Source organism: Mauremys mutica, chromosome 1 (assembly GCF_020497125.1).
Source record: "Mauremys mutica isolate MM-2020 ecotype Southern chromosome 1, ASM2049712v1, whole genome shotgun sequence".
Taxonomy (NCBI): Eukaryota; Metazoa; Chordata; order Testudines; family Geoemydidae; genus Mauremys; species Mauremys mutica.
In genome coordinates, this window is record NC_059072.1 from 316210772 (window position 1) to 316231574 (window position 20803).

At 48.6% G+C, this 20803-nt stretch overlaps 2 protein-coding genes across 5 annotated transcripts in view; both read left to right on the forward strand.

Annotated features, from left to right (window-relative positions):
- Positions 1–11772: 11772 nt before the first annotated feature.
- On the forward strand, positions 11773–13840 carry LOC123361696 (golgin subfamily A member 3-like). The gene has a single exon (XM_045001802.1). The coding sequence runs from the start codon at positions 11773–11775 to the stop codon at positions 13693–13695; it is 1923 nt and encodes a 640-aa protein (XP_044857737.1). The 3' UTR covers positions 13696–13840.
- Positions 13841–20252: 6412 nt separating this feature from the next.
- Positions 20253–20803, forward strand: part of LOC123370066 — a 121545-nt gene continuing 120994 nt past the window's right edge. For all 4 annotated transcript variants that reach the window (XM_045016286.1, XM_045016305.1, XM_045016312.1 and 1 more), the window contains exon 1: positions 20253–20405. The gene's annotated coding sequence lies outside the window, so the exon portion shown is untranslated. The remainder of the gene's footprint in view (positions 20406–20803) is intronic.

Here is a 20803-nt window from a genome sequence, read left to right on the forward strand (position 1 = left end):
TGTACAAAAGTAACCATACAACATTAGTTTTTACTTTTTTAGGGAGGAAATACTCCAGCATGTAAAATATAGTATCAGTGCTAAAATAAATCACCAGTTAGCAATAAAAATATTTAACAATTATGTCACAATGGAGGCAAGTTAGCTTAGGGAACCAGAAAAGTAGGATTCCTGAGTTCTATTCCCAGTTCATAAACTAGCTTGTTTTGTGACTCTGGGCACGTCACTTAGACTCTTTGTGCTTCATTTTCTCCGTCTGGAGAAGCTAATATCTTCTCATCTTTGTAAAGCATTTTGAGATCCTTGAGATACTATAGAAGAGGAATACAACATTTATTTGTAAATGTTTATTAATGCATGTTTCAATAGATGGGTTGTCGGCCTGAGAAACTGCTTTAGTCCAGATATGCATACTGTTTTACATAGAATAGTGTGCATATGAATAGCTGTTCCAAAGTATTAATCTAAACAAAATCTGTATTTTCATTTCTCATTAATGATAATCATATTAAGGAAGATAAACTAACATGTTAACTGCAAATACCCTTTATCTCCGGATGACGTATGATTCATGATTTATCTCCTTAAATGTAGAAAATCATTCAATATTGTAAACGTGCCCAGAGGCTTGGGCAATGGGAATATGTGGTGGGTTTTTTTTTATAAATCTAAATAAATTAGCACAGCATCAACATTTGTGCCAGGCAGAAAAATTGCTTCTACTGTGCCGGGAAACCCAGACATCGTTATTTGGTTCTGTTTGTATATATATTGGGACTTCTAGTTCCTAGTTTGGGTTACCTCTTACACCTTTGACCTATGTTAATATTTGTTATATTTTGCAGTACTGTAGTTGTGCATAAAAGGAACATATAAAAAGACAGATCCCTATTCAGTGAATTTACCATCTAACAGTATGTCTATATTTCAAATGAAGTTTACTCGTGAGGGCATTCCACACCAAAAAATTTAAAATTCTGCGTACAATATTTTTAAATTCTGCAAAATTCTGCAAGTTTTATTTGTCAATAAATAAATGCAGAGGCTCCAGCATTGCAATGGGGAGCATAGTCCACTGGCTGCACGAAGGTGGGAGATCTCCATGCAGACCCCCCATCCCCACCCTTGGGACACGATTTAGTGGTGAGGCTGCACCTGACCCTAACACAGCACAAGGCCTGGACCTGCCCCTCTGCACCAGGCGCACTAGGTGTGTGGCAGGCAGGCTCAACCAGGCAGGATCCAAATGTGAAGGGGCTTAGTGTGGGGGGATACAGGTGTGGGGTGAGATGGTTCTGTGTGGGACAATCTAGGTGCAGGCAGTTCATTGGTGGGCCTAGGTGTGGGAGAATCTGGATGCACAGAGGCTTGTTCAGGGGGGTCCAGGTGCAGGGGCAATGGGACTCTGCAGGGACTTCCAGGTGAAGGTGGTTGGGGCTCAGCAGAGGGATCTGGGTGCTGGGGGAGTGGGGATTGGTGAGGTGGAGGTCTGGGTGCAGCTAGTTGGGGGTCAGTGGTGTGGGTGTCTGGATATGGGGGCTCAGGGTGGTGTGGGAGGGATGGGAATCATCAGGGTTGGGGTTTGAGTGCAGGGAGCTCAGTGGGGGGAGGTCTGTCGTGCAGGGGTGGAGGTCCAGAGTCAGAAGGTCTGTGTGCAGGGGGGCTGCAGATGCAGGAGTTGAGATTCAGTCAGGTGGGGTTCAGGTATGGAGTGGCAGGGGGGTTCTGGGTGTACAGAATGAGGCTTGGCAGGGGTGTCTGGGTATGAAAGGTCTGGATGGATGGAGGTTGGGAAGATGGGGGAGCAGCTCCCCATACAATGACCCTTCCCCTCTAGAACTGAAGAGTGATGGAGGCAGGAAGGGAAGGGGAGGATGCTGAGCTTCCTGCAGGTGTGGGACGTTTCTGGATGAGTGTCTGACAGAGCCCCAGCCACTCCTTGCAGGGGAAGAGGAGGTCCCGTCCTCTCCTGCCTCCAGCCCAGCCGGGACTAGCAGCTGATCCCAGCTCAGGGTAGGAGCAGCTGGCTTAGTTGTCCCCAGCCCCGTGGTGATTTATCTCTCTGCCAGCTGTTCCAGGTGCCTGAAATGTGCTGCTAGGGAGTGGTGCGTGACTGCTCTTGTAGCTTCCCTTTGCTTCCCTGTCAGAAAGTCATTTTTCTGTGGGGAAGCAAAGAAATCTGCAGGGGACATAAATTCTGCACATGTGCAGTGGCGCAGAATTCCCCCAGGAGTAGGAATTCCCCCAGAAAGTTAGACATACCCATGCTAACTTTAATCTAGCTAGCACAGTTAACAACATTAGTGAAGATGCAGCAGCACAGGCTTCAGCATAGGTTAGCTGTCTCCATACAAGCCCAGCAGGTGGGTACTTGGGTTGCTGGCCCTTACTGGCCACTGAGTCTTCACTACTATTATTATCCACACTAGTTAGATTAAAGTTAGTGTTGCTATATCTGTGTGCTACAATTACACCTTAATTTGCAGCGCAGACATACCTGAAGACCTCAGTCCTGTTAAGCCTTACAAATATATTAACCAGGGGCAACCCTGCCCCCCTGCCTGCTGGAACCCCAAGCATTCCCCCCCATGGCCAAAGGAGCCTCTGCCCACCTGCCCCTGCCAGCCCCCCCAGCACCGGGCCAAGCTGCCAGCCCCCCGCCCTTCCCAGTGCCAGACTGCACCGCTGGACCAACTCCCTCCCTCCGCTGGCCCCAGCACTGCCCCAAGCCACTGGTGGGCCCAAACTTGGGGCCGCCAGCTGGAGCTGAGCCCCTGGTGCCCTGAGAGCTTCAGGTAGAGAGGGAGAGTGGGGCCTCAGAGTGCAACATGAGCAGGGCCACATCCTGCATCAGGTAGGGTTGCCAATTTTCTAATCACACAATACCGAATACCCCTTCCCTGCCCCTTCTCTGAGGCCCCGCCCATCCCCTGCTCCTTCTCCAAGGCCCCACTCCCCGCTTGCTAGATCCCCCCCTCCCTCTGTCGCTTGCTCTTCCCCACCCTCACTCACTCTCACCGGGCTAGGGCAGGGGGTTGCGGTGCGGGAGGGAATGTGGGCTCTGGCTGGGGGTGTGGGCTCTGGGGTAGGGCTGGGAATGAGGAATTTGGGCTGTGGGAGGGGGGTCCAGGCTGGGGCAGGTGGTTGAGGTGTGGCGGGGTGAGGGTTTCGTCTGATGGTGGGGCTGGGGGATGAGGGCTTTGGAGTGAAGGAGGGGAATCCGGGCTGGGACCAAGGGGTTCAGAGTGTGGGAGGGTTGGGGGGCTCTGGCTGTGGGCTCTGGGGTGGGGCCAAGGATGAGGGGTTTGGAGTGTGGGAGGGGACTATGGGCTGGGGCAGGGGGTTGGAGTGTGGCGGGGGGTTGAGAACTCTGGGTGGGGGTGGGGCCAGGCATGAGGAGTGCAGGAGGAGGCTCTGGGCTGGTCCAGGGGGTTGGGGTGCAGGCTCCAGCTGTGGGTGTGGGCTCTGGGATGGGGCCAGGGATGAGTGGTTTGGGTTGCAGAAGGGGGATCCGGGCTGGGCTAGGGGGTTAGGTGCAGGGGGTGGGGTGAGAGCTCCGGCTGGGGGTGCAGGCTCTGGGTGGGGCCGGGAATGAGGGGCTTGGGGCATAGGAGGGGGCTCCAGGCTGGTCCGGGAGATGGGGGTGCAGGCTCCGGTTGTGGATGCAGATTCTGGCTGGTGTGGGCACTGGGTTGGGGTGAGGGATGAGGGATTTGGGGTCCGGGAGGGGACTCCAGGCTGGGCCAGGGGGTTGGGGTGTGGAAGGGGGTGCAGAGTCCGGACAGTTCTTATTGCGGCTCCGAGGAAGCAGATGCCAAGTCCCTGCAGCCTCTAGGCACGTGGGTGTCCAGGTGGCTCTGTGTGGTGCATGCTGCCTTTGTGCCTGCAGGCACCGCCCCATGCAGCTCCCATTGGTCATGGTTCCCAGCCAATGGGAGCTGCAGAATCGGCACTTGGGCAAGGGCAGCACGCAGAGCCTCCCAGACAGGGGCGGCTCCAGGCACCAGCACGCCAAGCGCGTGCCTGGGGCAGCAAGCCACGGGGGGTGCTCTGCCGGTCGCCGCAAGGGTGGCAGGCAGGCTGCCTTCGGCGGCATGCCTGCGGAGGGTCCGCTGGTCCCGCGGCTTTGGCGAACCTCCTGCAGGCATGCCGCCGAATCCACGGGACCGGGGACCTCCCTCAGGCAAGCCGCCGAAGGCAGCCTGCCTGCCGTGCTTGGGGCAGCAAAATACCTAGAGCTGCCCTGCTCCCAGACCCCAACCACCCCAGCACCTAGGGCTGCGGGGACCTGGTGGCCACTTCTGGGAGCCACACAGAGCTAGGGCAGGCAGGGAACCTGCCTTAGCCTAGCGCCTCTGCTGCGTCATCAACCGGACTTTTAACGGCCTGGTCGGCAGTGCCAACAAGAGCCACCAGGGTCCCTTTTTGACTGGGCGTTCCAGTCAAAAACCAGAAGCCTGGCAACCCTAAGGTCAGGGGAGGTTTAGCCTGCCCTGGCCTATGACACCCGCTATCCATGATATTAATTTTATGCATTGTAAGTAGTCTCATTACAGTACATGCAAAAGTCTTTGCAGGATTAAGATCTTAGTAAACTTTGAAAAGTATTTTAATTTGTAACTTTTCAGGGTTTTACAGAAGAACTACTAGCACAGTGTTTCCCAAGCTGCAGGGTGGGGCAAGACTTGGGGTAAATGACAAGAGCAGCAAGGGCCAGGGAAAGTTGGCTGATTCCAGATTTAACCTTGCACAGTTGCACTCCTTCTCTTCTCCTCTCCTTTCCTTCCCCAATTCCCCTATTGCAAACATGCTTCTAGCCACCTACCAACTTACCCACCCACTGTGCTCCTACAGGAGCTTCTAATGCAGCTGGAAGAGAGCTTGGAGATAAGTTCATTCTACTATGGCTTGGGGAGGCATATTCCAGGAAGGCTATTTTTATCTATATAATAACCAGATACAGCAGTTTCCCATGTGGGAGCTGTAGCAACTGTAGTCATATCATCAGGGAAAATGTATTTTATCACCTTAATTGAGGTTAAAAAAATTAACATTGGGGTATTGTCAATTTTACAGTTATGTGGTTTATTTAATCAGGTACACGAATACTGAGAGAATTCCCAAAATGAAATATATCTGAGACAGGAAATGATTGTTGTTATAACAAGAGGCACTTGAGATTTTTCATCTCCAGATACTGACTGCAAAAGACACAAATGAGGAAGCAAAATACAGTATATTGTTTTCCTATCTAAAAGGTTAATTTTGATGTTTCATGATTTACCTTGTCTAGGGATCTGAGCAGCGATGATTTAGGATAGGATATCTTGAGTGGGGGTGGGGAGGTCTTTAGGAGCAAATAATCAACAGTACCAGTATTCTAAGGGGGTTTTTTTTGCCATCAGAATCAGGAACACCTTGTGCCCAAAATCTTCTTACATTTGAAAAATCAGGAGCAACTCCAATGACTTCAGTAGACTTAAACAAGTGAAAAGCTGATGTGAGTGAAAAGAAATGGATTTGTCTCCATTTTGAAAATGGACATTCTAATGCCCTTTTCAAGTTAAAGTAATAGTCCTGCTTTCATGCATAATAAATAAATGAGTTTGTATCACTCTCCCAGCATCCAGCCTTCTTGTTTTAGTTTTTCCACTGGAAAAGGACAATTCTTTAAACCATTTCTATTTTCCTTCTCAGGAGAGTTCCTGTACGTTTAAATTATACAAGCTTCTTTAAACATTCTTTTGCTGTGGGCTCCAAAAAATTATTAGAGCAGTTCAGGTTTCATGTCTCCAGGCAGTGATGTTATTGAAGAAAACACTGTTCCAGCCCAGGCAATTGGAAGAGGTCCCGCCCTATTTCCTGGCCTGGAGTGCAGTGGAGACTGTGCCAGCTCTGCTCCCTTGGAAGAAGCTATACACTGGTATCTCAGAGTATATCTACACTTGCAGAGTTACATCACCGGCAGTTACATAGCCACTCAGAGAGCGCTGAAGGGAAACCGCTGTTGTGTGTTCACACTGTCAGCTCCCTGAGCAATAGCGTGTTCACACTTGCAGCACTTGCATCGGTATTCAGAGCGGTGCACTCTGGGCAGCAATCCCTAAGAGCATCTCTTCCTCTTCTGCCGCTAAGGGTTGTGGGAAGGTGGAGGGGGTCACAGGGCATCCTGGGTCCTGTCCCAATGCCCCATGATGCATTGCTTCGCATCCCAGCAATCCCTGTGCTTCCATCCACATTTGGCGCAATCTTTCAATGGTTTGTGTACTCCGTGCTCTGTCTCTTCGATCTGCAGGAATGGAACCCGTACTGTTGACCAATATGCTGCTCACTGTCACTAACACGTCTCATGAGTGGCAGTGGAGTTGTTCCTTAAACTGCAAAGGCAAGAGGACCACGCCATGCATAGTAGCTACGACACGAGATTGCTTTTGAAATTCACGGAGGTGCTGACCACAGTGGAACACTTCTTTGGGTCTCGGGAAACAAACACTGAGTTGTGGGATCACATCATCATGCACGTCTGGGATGACGAGCAGTGGCTGCAGAACTTTTGGATGAGGAAAGCTACATTCATGAGACTGTGTTATGAGCTCACCCCAGCCCTGTAGCGCAAGGACATGAGAATTAGAGCTGCCCTGTTATTGGAGAAGTGCATGGCAATTGCACTGTGGAAGCTAGCTAGTCTAGACTGCTACTGATTGGTTACTGACCAGTTTTGAAGTGGGACAGTTGACCATTGGACTTGGGTTGATAGAAGTGTGTAGGGCTATTAATCGCATCCAGCTCTGAAAGACTGTGACTCTAGACAACATGCGTGACATTGTGGATGGCTTTGAACAAATGGGCTTCCCTAACTGTGGAGGGGTGATAGATGGCATTCCAATTCTGGCACCAGACCACCTAACCACTGAGTTCATTAATCGAAAGATGTATTTCTCTATGGTTCTCCAGGTGCTTGTGGATCACCAGGAGTATTTCATGGACATTAATGCAGGCTGGTCCAGAAAGGTGCATGACTCATGCATCTTTTGGAACACTGCCCTGTTCAGGAAGCTGCAAGCAGAGACTTTCTTCCTGGACCAGAAGATCACAGTAGGGGAAGTCAAAATGCTCATTGTGATCCTGGGAGACCCTGCCTACCCCTTAATGCCATGGCTTATGAAGCCATACACAGGAAACCTTGACATCAGCAAGGAGCTCTTCAACAACAGACTGAGCAAGTGAAAAATGACTGTTGAATGTGCTTTGAGCCATTGACAGGCCCGCTGGTGCTGCCTATATGGGAGACTGGACCCGGCTGATGACAGTATTCCTATGCTTATAGCCGTGTGCTTTACTCTCCATAATATTTGTGAAGGGAAGGCCGAAAGCTTCACTCAGGGCTGGACCGCTGGGGCTCAGCACCTGGAGGCTGAATTTCAACAGCCAGAGACCAGAGCTATTAGAGGGGTGCAGCATGGGGCCATAAGGATCAGGGATGCCTTGAGGCACCAATTTGAAGCTGAAAACCACTAATATTTGTTGCTATATTTGGGAATGCAGTGCTTGTAATGCTAGGAGGTGATTGTGATTGGTGCAGACGATATACTATGAAGGTTTAAGAAAATTGCCTGTTGCTTTGCAGGGCTCTGTTTGCTTTCAATTAATGGAATAAAGATTGATTTCAAACCAAAACAATTCTTTTATTAAAAAACAACAACCGGAGGAGAGAGACAAACAAAAAACCACATCAGCACTGTGGGGGATGGGAGAAGGAAGAGTCTCAGGAGGAGGTGGAGTCCTGGGACGGTTAAAGATTTGTGTATGTCCAGGTATCATATGCAACCGTGTCCTTTGGAGTACAGTGCAGCGGGTACTGTTCCTCAGCAGGCCTAAAGCGCAGAGGGACGGGTATTGAGTGCAGTGGGTATTGGGAGTCCGCAGGGCTGGACTGTGACAGGGCCGGAGTGGAATCCAGTGGGTACAGACTGGAGCCAGGAGTCAGTTGGCAGTGTCTTGGGGGGCGCATGGGAAAGAGTTTTGCAACAGTGGCTGCAGGGAAGGGTGGGCGTGGAGCTGCTCAGTTTGCAGTGATAGTAGCGCCTAGAGCATGTCTGCTTTGCGCGCCATAATATTTAAGAACTGCTCCGTGGCTTTGTTCTGGTGTGCCACATTCTCCTTTCAGTCCCTCTTCTCGCTGTCCTGCCACTCCTTCAATTCTTGTTTTTTAGCCACAGAGTGCATCACGACATCATGCAGAAAGTCCTCTTTAGTTTTTCATGGCCACTTTCTAATTCTGCACAGCTGTTCAGCCGGCGATAACAAAGAGGGAGGCGGGGCTCCTAAGGCCATATCTGTAAAGCCAAAATGCAACATTTTACAGAAGCAGTATTGTTTGCAACACACAGACCACTGATTCAATGATTTAAAACACAGCCACTATTCACATACCTGTCACTAACTGGCTGACCCCAGGCAAGCACACATGAGCCACAAGACCCCCAAAATGGTGAGTAACCACAGGGGAAATCGGTGTTCCAGGACCGTACTGTACACTGGGCACATGGCTCCTGGGGAAAGCCAGCACTGTATGGGGGGCCTTATAATCATTACTGTCCACACATTTTCCACAGACTGTGTTCATTATGGAAGATATCTCGCTGCTTAGGGTGAGCAGGGAATCAAGGGAGGGTCTTCTCCAAAACTGTGGCTTCAGCCCTGGCCCGTATGCAGCTCAACTCTGTGCAGCAATGCCCCCTCCCCCCAGTTATGGCAGAGTGGTGGAGGAAAGTTACCCTTAATGGGGCAAGAAACAAAGCAGCTCTGCCAAAGAATCTACGGCAGCGGATTGCCCAGTATCTCCAAGAGAATTTTGTAGAGATCTCTGAGGCAAATTCCCATGAAGTGAGGAAGTCAATCAACACCTGTGCCGCTGGCCAGACTAGGCATGTGGTGGTACGTGCATCATACAGACAGAAGCCTGCTTTCTGCAACCCTCGTGCTCCCAAGAACTCGTTTCAGTGATTCTCAAAATCAAAGCTGCTTACCAGGGCCTCTTCTCCTGTTTGCGCTTCGCCAAGCTCCGACTGCTGTGACTGGCTAGACTCCTCCGGGGTAGAGAAGAGCTCCTGGCTGCATGCATCTCTGACCTCCAAGTCATCCTCTGCCTCTGGATCTCCCTCCCCTTCATATCCTCGTCCAAGATTTCCTCCTTCTGGCTTGGTCCACTCTCGACTGGCACATGAGCCATCGAAGTATCCACAGTGGCCTTCGCAGTGGAGGTGGGGTCGCCACCGAGTTTCGTATCCAGCTCTTTGTAGAACCAGCAGCTTGTGGGTGCAGCATATAGCGGTGCTTTGCCTCCTGCACCTTGTAGTAGGCGTTCTGCAGCTCCTTCACTTTGACTCTGCACCGCAGTGTGTCCCAGTCATGGCTCCTTTCTGTCATAGATCGTGAAATCTGTCCATAGGTATAATTCCTACGGCTGGAGCACAGCTGGGACTGGACAGCCCCCTCCCCAAATGCTGATGAGGTCCAGCAGGTCAGCATTGTTCCAAGAGGGGATCGCCTGGTGTGTGGAGCAGGCGTGGTCACCTGGAAAGTTGTGCTGAGACCACTGCACACATCACTGAACAAACAGGAAGGGGACTTTCAAAATTCCCCAGGAATTTAAGGGATAGGGCTTATGGTTGGTCCCCTGAGGGCAGGGTGACCAGATGTCCTGATTTTAAGGGGACAGTCCCGATTTTTGGGCCTTTTTCTTATATAGGTTCCTATTACCCCCCACCCCCGTCCCGATTTTTTACATTTGCTGTCTGGTCACCCTTCCTGAAGGCAGGGCAGTAGAGTTCAAACTGATGACCAGAGAGGTAAGAACAGGCATTGTGGGACAACTCCCAGAGGCCAATTCCAGTGCTGTAATCAACCAGGGTGTCTACACTGGCTGCGCAGTGTTGTAACCCTGGCGCAGAAAGCTGTATGCCTCTCGTCGGGGTGTTTTTTTACAGTGCTGCAACTGCGCAGTTTCTGTGCACTACGTGGCTTGGCAGTACACCTTGGGAGTTACACCGCAGAAAGCTGCTTTACTGCGCAGAAACTTGCCAGTGTAGATGAGGCCTCAGGCTTTGTTGTAGTGAAGAGGAAAGTTAGCCATGGAAGACAACACACAGCAACCACACCCGAGTTGTCTCCATTAGAGCAATGCTACCATGACATAAGAGGTAAAGCTATACCCTGCTCACTGGGACTAATATATAAATAGGGAATGACTGGCATAGAAGTAACAAACACTGTGAAGTGCTTGCTGCGTATACTAACTGAACTGGTGTCATTGAGACCTTTTTCCCATCTTACAAATGACCATTTATGCAACAGAGTGATATGAAAGTTTAAATGTTTGTTTTTTAATACAAGTGGTTTTAATACAGTGGTTCTTGTAAGTAATTTGCCAGTATTAATTTTACATAGCTTGTATAAAAGACCATGTTAGAGAATGTGGGATTGAATGTGAGATGCTGAAGGCTTCTGGATTGAGAATTGTGTGTGAAGGGCTGGCTTTGGGCTTGTTCTCATTGGCCAGCTAATTGTGAATAGGTAGACAGGTGTGTAGAATGATAATTACCCTATGAGTTACAGCTGCGGCTGTGTGGGTTTAATTAACTAATTAGCAATTGTGATTGCTTATCATGTTGTATATAAGAGCATGCTGGGAATGAATAAAGATGGATGCATACACACACACTCTCTCTCTCTGCTTGGACTTCGTTCCTGCTCTTGCGATGCAACAAATGGTGACCCCGATGTGATACAGACTTACAGTGCAGTGAACTAGTCAGAACAAGCTGGATCATCATTGAAACAAAACACAGTGAGAGAAGTACAGCTGTGGATGCTTCTCTTTTGAAGGAAATCAAAAATGAATTTAAGGAGCGTTCCCAGAAGTCTGCCAAGAGTGTGGATATATCTGACGTGGCTTACTACTTTGAAAAAGATGTCAAAGGTGACTCACACTACAGATAAACATCAGTGAAGAACCTCTAAAATTTGATCAAGCTCTAATCTATTATGTTGATGAAAAGCCCCCAGAGTTTTCCATGAAACGTCTGACTGCTGGTGTTATTGCAGTCATTGTAGTGGTGGTACTAGCAATTGTTGCTGGAATTATTGTACTGGTTATCACTAGGAGAAGGAGAGGAAAGTATGAGAAGGCTGAGGCAAAGGAAATGAATGAAATGCAAAGAGAACTAAACTCATAACTGAAGTCACTAGAAGACAAATCGTGAACTATCAAGAAGGCAAACAGAACTAAAACAAGATAAGTACTAGTACCACTGTTGCCAATCTTGAATGAAGATAGTGTTGGTGGCCTGAATTGATAAAAAGAAAAGAGGGACGCGCCTGAAGTCCCAGCGTCGAGCGGCCGGGAGAGAAAAAAAAAAAAAAAAAAAAAAAGGCGCACGGCTTTCACGAGCGAGCAGCTGCTGGAGCTGGAGAAGGAATTCCACTGCAAGAAGTACCTGAGCCTGACGGAGCGCTCGCAAATCGCTCACGCCCTCAAGCTCAGCGAGGTACAGGTCAAGATCTGGTTCCAGAACCGCCGCGCCAAGTGGGAACGCATCAAAGCTGGGAGCTGCATGGCGTCCGAGCGAGCAGCTGAGAGCTGCAGGGCGTCCGAGAGAGGAGGCGTGCCTGACAAGTGGCTGGGAGCCGCAGGGTGTTCGAGCGAGCGGCTGGGAGCCGCAGGGCATCTGACAAGGGAGGCACACTCGAACCAAGAAGTGAGCAGCTAATATGGGAACTGCTGCATCAGCAGATTTGATACGCATCACGGAGCGGTGGGGAGAAAAGTTCCCCTCTGATGCGTTATCCCGCCTGTTGCGGTGGGGACGAAGAGGGGGACTTTCCGTTCAATCAAGTAATAATACTGTTTGGGAGCGGTTGGGCTGTGAGCTCTGGAAATCGGTGGCTCAGGGCGATAAGGAGGTTTTCTCCCTGAGTCCAGTATGGCTCACCGCGCAGAGACGATTGGAGGAGTTTGAGGATGAGAGAAGACAACTTCAGAAAATGGCTGATTTTGCAGTAACACTGGAGCGAGAACTGGAACAGGTTAAATTGATTCTGCATCAGCGAGATCTACAGTTTGAATCTTTACAGCAAGAGCATCTAGTGCTCATGAAGCAGCTCACCTTAACCCAAGAATCATTGCACACCAAAGAGCAGTCCCTAAATGACCTACAGACTCAATATGATGAGCTGGTGGTCAGGTTAGAGGAATTCCAGGGTGATGTTATTTCTAAGGATGACACGATCCAATATTTGCAGAATGAGAAGATTGTCCTAGAGGTAGCTCTGCAGGCAGCAAAAGCAAGCAAAGAAGAACTTGATGAAGGAGCAAACTTCTTAGGTGAAAGTACTGAGGCAGTATCAGAAATCTTGGCACAATTGAGCCAGATGGAAAATCTGCAACAGGAAAGTGCCAGCCTGAAGAAACAGACCCAAAAAGTAAAGGAGCAGTTCTTACAGCAAAAGTTAATGGTGGAAACTTATCAAAGAGATGCAAGTTCACAGGACCAGCTGATTAGTGAATTGAAATCTACAAAGAAGCGGCTGGATTTGGAAGTGAAAGAATTAAAACGGGAGTTACTGAAACTTCGAAGTGAAAAGCAGTCCATTGATGTTGAATGCTCAAGACTTCAGAAGGAAGTATCCCAGGTTCACCAGCAGATAGTGGAGTTAGAAAGCCACCTCCAGTCAGTGCAAAAAGAACAGGATGCACAAATCGCTGATGGAGGAAATAACCAGGCTTCCCATGAACGGATTCAAGCTTTGGAGATAGAGCTGCAGGCTGTTAGCCACAGTAAGATGATGTCGGAGAAAGAGCTGCAAGAAGTAATTTCACTCACCAGCCAGGAGCTTCGAGAATCTAGAGATTTCAGGAGAAAGATAAAACGTTTGGAAGAAATAAACAAGAAATTGGCCCTCGAACTGGAACATGAACGGGGGAAGCTCACTGGTTTTGGTCAGTCTAACATTGCTTTGCGAGAGCACAGCAACATCCCTGAAACAGTACTAGCAGAGAGAGAGGCAGACCTGGTGCAGCTGAATCTCCGGGTTCAAGCAGTCCTAAATATTCAAGCTTTACAGACTGCCTTAGAAAGAGAAAAGTCAAAAGTTAATAACCTTCAAAAGCAGGTTGCGGCAGCCAAAGTAGATGCAGCACATAACCGTCGTCATTATAGAGCTGCTGTTCTTGAGCTGAGTGAAATTAAGAAGGAGCTACAAGCCAAAGAACTGCTTGTCCAAACCCTTCAGGCTGAAGTAGACAAACTACACGCTATTATTGAATGTGCTCATGCCTCTTTTAAGGCGCTCCTTTTAAGACAAAAAGGGGGGATTTGCAGTGAGCGGGCAGACGCCTTGGATAAGACGCCTGCCGCTCGGTTGCTGCAAGCTCTTTACGTGCTTAATTGGTTACATCTTGGTAAAAACAGCCAGGTGCCCCCCGCGATTAAACATGTCAGCGGGATGACTGGGGAAGAGCAGGGTGCGGCCCCCCGACCCTCGGTCAAATGGTTTGATTATCAGCAGCAAATATGGAAAGGACCAGTTGACTTGCTAACGTGGGGCAGGGGTTATGTGTGTGTTGCCACTGATGCGGGTCCTAGGTGGATGCCAGCGAGGTGGGTCCGGCCTTGGTTGCGTCCTCCGGAGTGACGGCAGGCAGATGCGGAGGAGCCTCACGAGACGCGCTCAGATGTCGCGAAACCAGAGCCCCCGGAGGAGAGCTGTTTGTTAGCTCTGCCAGGACTTTTTCTGTCTGATCCTCCATGAATGAATTACTCACTTGAGATGATTTTTTGTGTTTGAAAAAAAATCTGTGTGGTACCATGCAATTATTATTTAGAACTAAGATTTATGTTTTATGTTCCTTGTTATGTTTTGTGTTGTCTGTTTTCTGGCCAGAATTGTTGTTGTATTGTCATGTGGTTTGATGTTTTTTCCTTAAGACCCCCCACCACCCTCAGTGTCAGTTTGATCACCTGACAGCTGAGGGATGATTCAAAAAAAAAAAAAAAGAAAAAAAAAAGGGGGGGGGGGTGTCCTGCAGAGGTTACATCATTTGTTTATTGTGTTTTGTTTTGTTCGTTTGATGTTTTTGAAACTATATGTTAAGGATTGAATGGTCATATAGGTTGATCTTATAAAGTTTTAATTTTTGTTTATGATAGGTTATAATGTTATGCTGTTATGAGTTGCAAATGTTTTATGAATAACATAATATTTGATTAAGATAGATTGTGGTGTTATGCTGTTATAAATTGAAAATGTTTGGTGAATGTTTTTATCTTGTTTTCCTTTTTCCTTTTCTTTTGATTGTAAATAAAGGGGGGAGATGTGGGATTGAATGTGAGATGCTGAAGGCTTCTGGATTGAGAATTGTGTGTGAAGGGCTGGCTTTGGGCTTGTTCTCATTGGCCAGCTAATTGTGAATAGGTAGACAGGTGTGTAGAATGATAATTACCCTATGAGTTACAGCTGCGGCTGTGTGGGTTTAATTAACTAATTAGCAATTGTGATTGCTTATCATGTTGTATATAAGAGCATGCTGGGAATGAATAAAGATGGATGCATACACACACACTCTCTCTCTCTCTGCTTGGACTTCGTTCCTGCTCTTGCGATGCAACAAGAGAAGAGTACAAAAGAACACTTTTGGGGGGAGGGATAGCTCAGTGGTTTGAGCATTGGTTTGTTAAACCCAGGGTTATGAGTTCAATCTTTGAGGGGGACACTTAAGGATCTGGGGCAAAATCAGTACTTGGTCCTGCTAGTGAAGGCAGGGAGCTGGACTCAATGACTTTTCAAGGTCCCTTCCAGTTCTATGAGATAGGTATATCTCCATATATTATATTATTATTAACACCACAGGCATGTAGGGACTAAATCAGAAAGGCAGGAAGGATGGGCTCCACCTAAATCAAAACAGAACCAGATTGCTGGCATGTAAAATTAAAAAGGTCCTAGAGGAGTTTTTAAACTAAGGGCTGGGGGAAAGCCAACAGGTATGGAGGAGCACACTGTTCAGACAGAGACATCCTCTAGGTGAGGATCTATTAATGGGGATTCTCTGTAAGCTAGTGTAGGCCTTGCTGGTGCCCTAAGCATAAGTAACAGTATGAATCAAAGGCTGTGAACCAGACTAAGCCTGGCTTTGTCAAAATAGTGATGTACCAAGGTGCCAGCTAACCGAGTAAGCGCATTCCTGATTGGAGAAGATGGTACAAAAATCAAGTAACTGTAAAGAGGTTCTGAAGAGATACAATCTTCATTCCCTCCGAAGCATCTGGCATTGGTCACTGTCGACATGATACTGGGCTAGATGGACCACTGGATTGACCCAGTATGGCTGTTCTTATCTTAAAATAAGTGAATGCTTTTTTCTTATATCTAAAGGAAAATTAATAAAGGGGACCAGTTTCTTGGAAGTAGTGTGGCTGCTTTGTTCCACATCCCTAGTAGCATCTGGCCACAGGAGTACCATCCCATGTAGGGTATTCTCTGGTATATTTGGGACTGGACCACCACACAGCCAGCCCAAAATCAGGGGAGTGCAAAGGTGAGCTTTATATCCCGCTCTCCCAATGCTGCATATAGTGTGCTCCTTAAAGGCAGTTGAGAATGTGGCCAATTACCCTTTTTCCTTAAAAGATTGCTAACTATTATTGTTTAAATGACCTTGATGCTAAGCAAGCTTTTTCACAGATTCATAGAGTTTAAGACCAGAAAGGACCATTAGATGATCTAGTCTGACCTCCTGTCTATCACAGGCCATTACATCTCACCCAGTTACTGCTGTATTGTGCCCAATAACTTATGTTTGACTAAAGCATGTGGAAGTAGAGCAAGAACTGACAGGGATTTGAAGGGGATTTCAATGCAGTCTCTTCTGCGAGCAAGAGTCAGGCTAGCTGTTAGCCTAATAATGCGAGATTTGTAGAAGCAAGGATCGTGTGAGGAGAATGGGAAAGAACTGTGTGAGACATTGTTGCAACCTTGTGTAGACAGGGCTGGCTTTAGGAAGTGTGGGGCCCAATTCGAACATTTTCGGCGGGGCCCCGGCAGGGATGACTTAAAAAAAAAAAGCCTTTAATTTCTTAGCAACCGGTTCCCTATAAAAAGTTCTGATTTAAGGGATGTGCCACAGTATGTACTTTTTGTACCAATAGAGTTACCATACGTCCGTATTTTCCTCCTGGATGGCGATTTAAGAACCAAAAAGCCTGACATGTCTGGGAAAATATGGATGTATGTTAACCCTACCTAAAGTTCTTTTTTAAAAAGATGGGCCTGAACTAGAAATGAGCTCCATTTTACATGTGTGGGTCCCCGCCACTCCCTGGGGGTGTGCTAGAGTGACCAGATGTCCCGATTTTATAGGGACAGTCCCGATTTTTGGGTCTTTTTCTTATATAGGATCCTATTACCCCCCACCCCCTGTCCTGATTTTTCACACTTGCTGTCTGGTCATGCTAGGTGTGCACATGTGTGGGTCTCAGCTGCTCCCTGCCCCCCTCATTGAAGCAGGTGTGCAGGGTTACTGCCCTGGGAACTGTAGGACACCAGTGGACATGGGGCTGGCTGGAGGCAGGGCAGGGGCTGACTGGAGGTAGGGTCTGGCTGCAGGCAGGGCAAGGGATGCGGGGCTGGCTGGAGACAGGGGTGTGTGGGATGGGCTGGCTGGCTTCAGGCAGGGCCGCAGGGGGGTGTGGCATGGGTTGGCAGAGCTGGAGACAGAGGAGTGTGGGATTGGCTGGCTTCAGGCAGGGGGATGCGGCAGGGGTTGGCGGGAGACAGGGCAGGGGGTCCGGAGCTGGTGCGGGCAGTGGGTGCTGGGCTGGCTGCAGACAGGAGCTGGCGCAGGCAGGGCAGGGGGTGCGGGGATGGTGCGGGCAGGGGGTGCAGCAGGAGCTTGCTGTGGGCAGGAGGTGCAGGTACAGGGGGTACAGCTCACCCTGTACGGTGAGTGCCCCATCCTCTCTCCCCTACCAGGGTAGCAGCAGCAGCCCGGGGATTGGGGGCTATTAAAAGGGCCCGGGGCTCCCCTGCTTCTACTGCCCCGGCCCTTTAAATAGCTGCGGGAGCTCAGGGGAAGTGGTGGGGCTCCGGGGGCTATTTAAAGGACCGGGACAGCAGAGGCAGCTGGAGCCCCGGCCCTTTAAATAGCCCCCGGAGCCCCCTGCTACCCTAGGGCTCTGGGGGCTATTTAAAGGGCTCGGGGCTCCCCTGCTTCCACCACCCCGGCCCTTTAAATAGCCATGGGAGCCCTGGGCTTTAGAAGCAACGGGAGCCCCGGACATTTTAAATAGCTTCCAGAGCCCCGCAGCCCTACCCCAGGGCTCCAGCAGTGGGGCTCTGGTGGCAATTTAAAGGGTCTGGGGCTCCAGCCCCTGCTGGGAGCCCCAGGCCCTTTAAATTGCCCCCTGGGGAAGCCGGGCCACCCCGGTACAGTGCACCGGCTCTTGCCGGTACGCCGTACTGGGGCTTGGGCGCGTGGCCCTCTTAGGGGTAGGGCCCGATTCAGGGGAATTGGTTGAATTGGCCTAAAGTCGGCCCTGTGTGTAGATAAGTATGGAATGTAGACTAGAGTCTAAATAGATGTGAAAAATAAGGTATCAGGATGACCTATGTATAAACAAAATGCAGCTGTTGCTCATTATTGTATGTAACAAAAGCTATAAATGCTTGCTGTAATTGTTTACCTGTAGAGAGACCTGCCTAGAAGGGGGAAACTCTGTGTCCTAGTGCACTCTCTCCCTCTATGCAATTGCTGGAGAATAAAGTATCTGACTTTGCTGCACTCAACAAGAGAGTGAGAACTCTGTTTTTCTCCAACAAGTGTATCTTCCAGAAAGGCAACCACTCTTGATAGGAAGACATTCAGATATGGAGAATCCAATGCTTACCTTAGTAATTTGTCCCAGTCATTAATCATCCTCATTGTTAAAAATGTGTGCCTTCTTTAAATTTACCTGGCTTCATTTTTGTCAGTGGTTATACCTTTCTCCACTAGCTTAAAGAGTCCTGGAGTACCAGTATTATCTCCCCTTATCAACTGTAATCAGTGTATATGACTATGTGTTATGACAGTTATTATTTTTGCCATTATCAGTAAAGCATTGCTCTTGTGTGTTTGACTTTCCCAGTCCCTATGATCCAAAATGATCTGTTCTCAGGAGAAATTCTGCTGTCAGCTATGCTGATGTAAATCTGGAATCACTGAATCTCTGGAAAGCTTGCTTCTTGGTTAGGTAAAAAAAGAGCTTCTGTTTCTATAAATGTATCTTTCATCATATCTGCATCTTTAAAATGGATATATGGAATCCTTTCTACTTTAGTGCCAAATCCAAGTCCTCTGAAATTAATTGCAAAACTCCAGTTTAAGTAAATGAGACCAGTATTTGGTCAGTAATTTTTATAAACACATTATTTATAATTGTTTAGTTGACCCTTATTTATTTCAACTGGCTTAACACAATAAAAATTATCTACACATTTTGCTGAAAATTTAAAATAAATGTCTAAATTTAAAAATTAACCCATGTTTAGGACTTGGATAAACCTGGGGTTTAGTAATACAATTTGTCACCTTTCACAGCCAAGTTAGCAGTTAAAATCCAACCTAGGTTGGCAATAACCACAATTTGCTATATTTAACAGTTTAATAATTTGGTGATTCATTTCTTAGAAGAGTCAGTTTTAGGATTTTTGGGTGGGTCAGAACAGTATTTTTGGTCACATATTCAAATATAACTGTCACCATGCTCAAATCATTATGAACAGTGAGCCTGAGGATTTGAGGGAGGTATGCTGCATCCCATTACTTATCAAAATAGTTTATTTGTAGAGACGATCTTTGTGTTTCCTACTGCTGCAGAAGTGAATCCCAGTTGTATGTGCTGGGATCTGTACGTAGCTGTGAACATTTAAAAAAAATTGCATGCAGCTTTTGCTCAAATGAGCTGGAGATATGGGATGGCTTTATATTTATTGAAAAAGAAGTGTGATCACTCTAGTAACTGACCTCTAGTAACCCATTGTTAGGGAACAGTGAGAGACTAGAAGACTTGTTACAGACTGGTTGTTCTAAAAATGTTAGGAGTGTGGCAAAAGACTAGAATCAGAAAATCAGTCTTTTCATGAACAGCTAGAGAAAGAGGAACAATTCTGAAAAATATGTAAGAGAGGCAATATACTGTAATCTGTTTTAGTACAAGACAAATGCAAGCCAAAGAAAAACGATTTCTCTAAATCTCAGAACTCTCTACAAAAGAAAATTGATTATGTTGTTTCTTTGCATAGTAAAAGGAAGTTAGTTTGCTGAGATACAAACAGCCATGGGGGATGGGGGAAGAGAATTATACTGTATTCAAATTCATATTGACAGGGCAGTTACTAGCCAGGATCTACCACTGTAGTTTATTTTTAAGAAAAATAATCCACTATTAAAGAGTTCTAGGAAGCAAAACCAAACTGCAGCAACCACAAATCGGAAACGGGTTTCAAAATGTGATTGTAGGTCTAGTTTGCAACCTTCAGCAAGTGGCCACTGAGAAGAAACCACAAACCATCAGTCATGCCCCATGTTTTCAACAGCATCCGAAGAGGTTTTCTTTGTCTTTTAAAGCTTTAATACTTATAATTTAAAGAGATCACACTTTTTACGTCTGCAGTCCCACTCTGTAAAACTAACACTGAAGTTCTCCCCTCATCTCCCTAGCACTCAGGGAGAGGGGGCAAGAGACTGTAACACATGCAGACCCCCCACAAACAGATCATTCACAGAGAGGGAGACTGGAAACAGGGGACCTAAAAACCAAGCCCCAAACAGGAAATATCCCATCCCCTCCGGAACAAGGGGAGCTGTCAGCCTCCCAGTTAAGGACTCCCCCAGAAGGGGGGTCCGGACCCTAGTAATAATGTCCCTTGCATATTCCCGCCTGTCATGTCACCCCCAATGCAGGGGTCTCCTTGTGACTCATCAATGTACAAGGAATCACCACGTAAGAGTCACCCCACCCCACGAGAGACCTTCTCCCCAGCCTGCCGTGGTTCCCCACGTTCAAGCAGCCTTTGCCTGCGCTTCTCTACGGACCTTCCCCTGCCCTGAGCAGCCCCGCGCCTAAGCTGTGGCGGAAGGGCTGCCCGCGGGGCATTCTGGGAGTTGTAGTTCTAAGGCCGGGCCAGGCTGCACTACAAGCCCCACAACAGGCCGCGTTCGCCCCGGCGCGGCTGCTGAGGTTGCTAACGCCATCTTGAGAGCGAAGAGCCGTAGGAACTCCCCTCCCCCAACCGCTCGGGACTGCGCTGCTGCGAGCCGGAGGCCAGGCTAGGCCGCGGAAGGCTGTTGCTGTCTCTGCCCGGAGGTTGGTCCCTTCACCCAGCTGCGGTTGTGATGAGAGGGGGGCGGGCGGTGCCGGGCGCCTCCTCCGCGTGTGAGAGGGCGCTCGAAGGGGGAGGGGGGTCCCCCGAGAGTCCTGCTGGGTGGGGAGTGGGAGTGGGAGCGGGAGCGGGCCGCGCAGTGCTGGCCGGGGCCCAGTGTGAGAGAAACCGAGTCAGCAGCAACACCCCCCCCCCCGCCCAGAGAGAGCCTGCTGTCACACACACATACACAGCAACACCCCCCCGCCCAGAGAGAGCCTGCTGTCACACACACATACACAGCAACACCCCCCCGCCCAGAGAGAGCCTGCTGTCACACAGCAACACCCCCCCGCCCAGAGAGAGCCTGCTGTCACACACACAGCAACACCCCCCAGCCCAG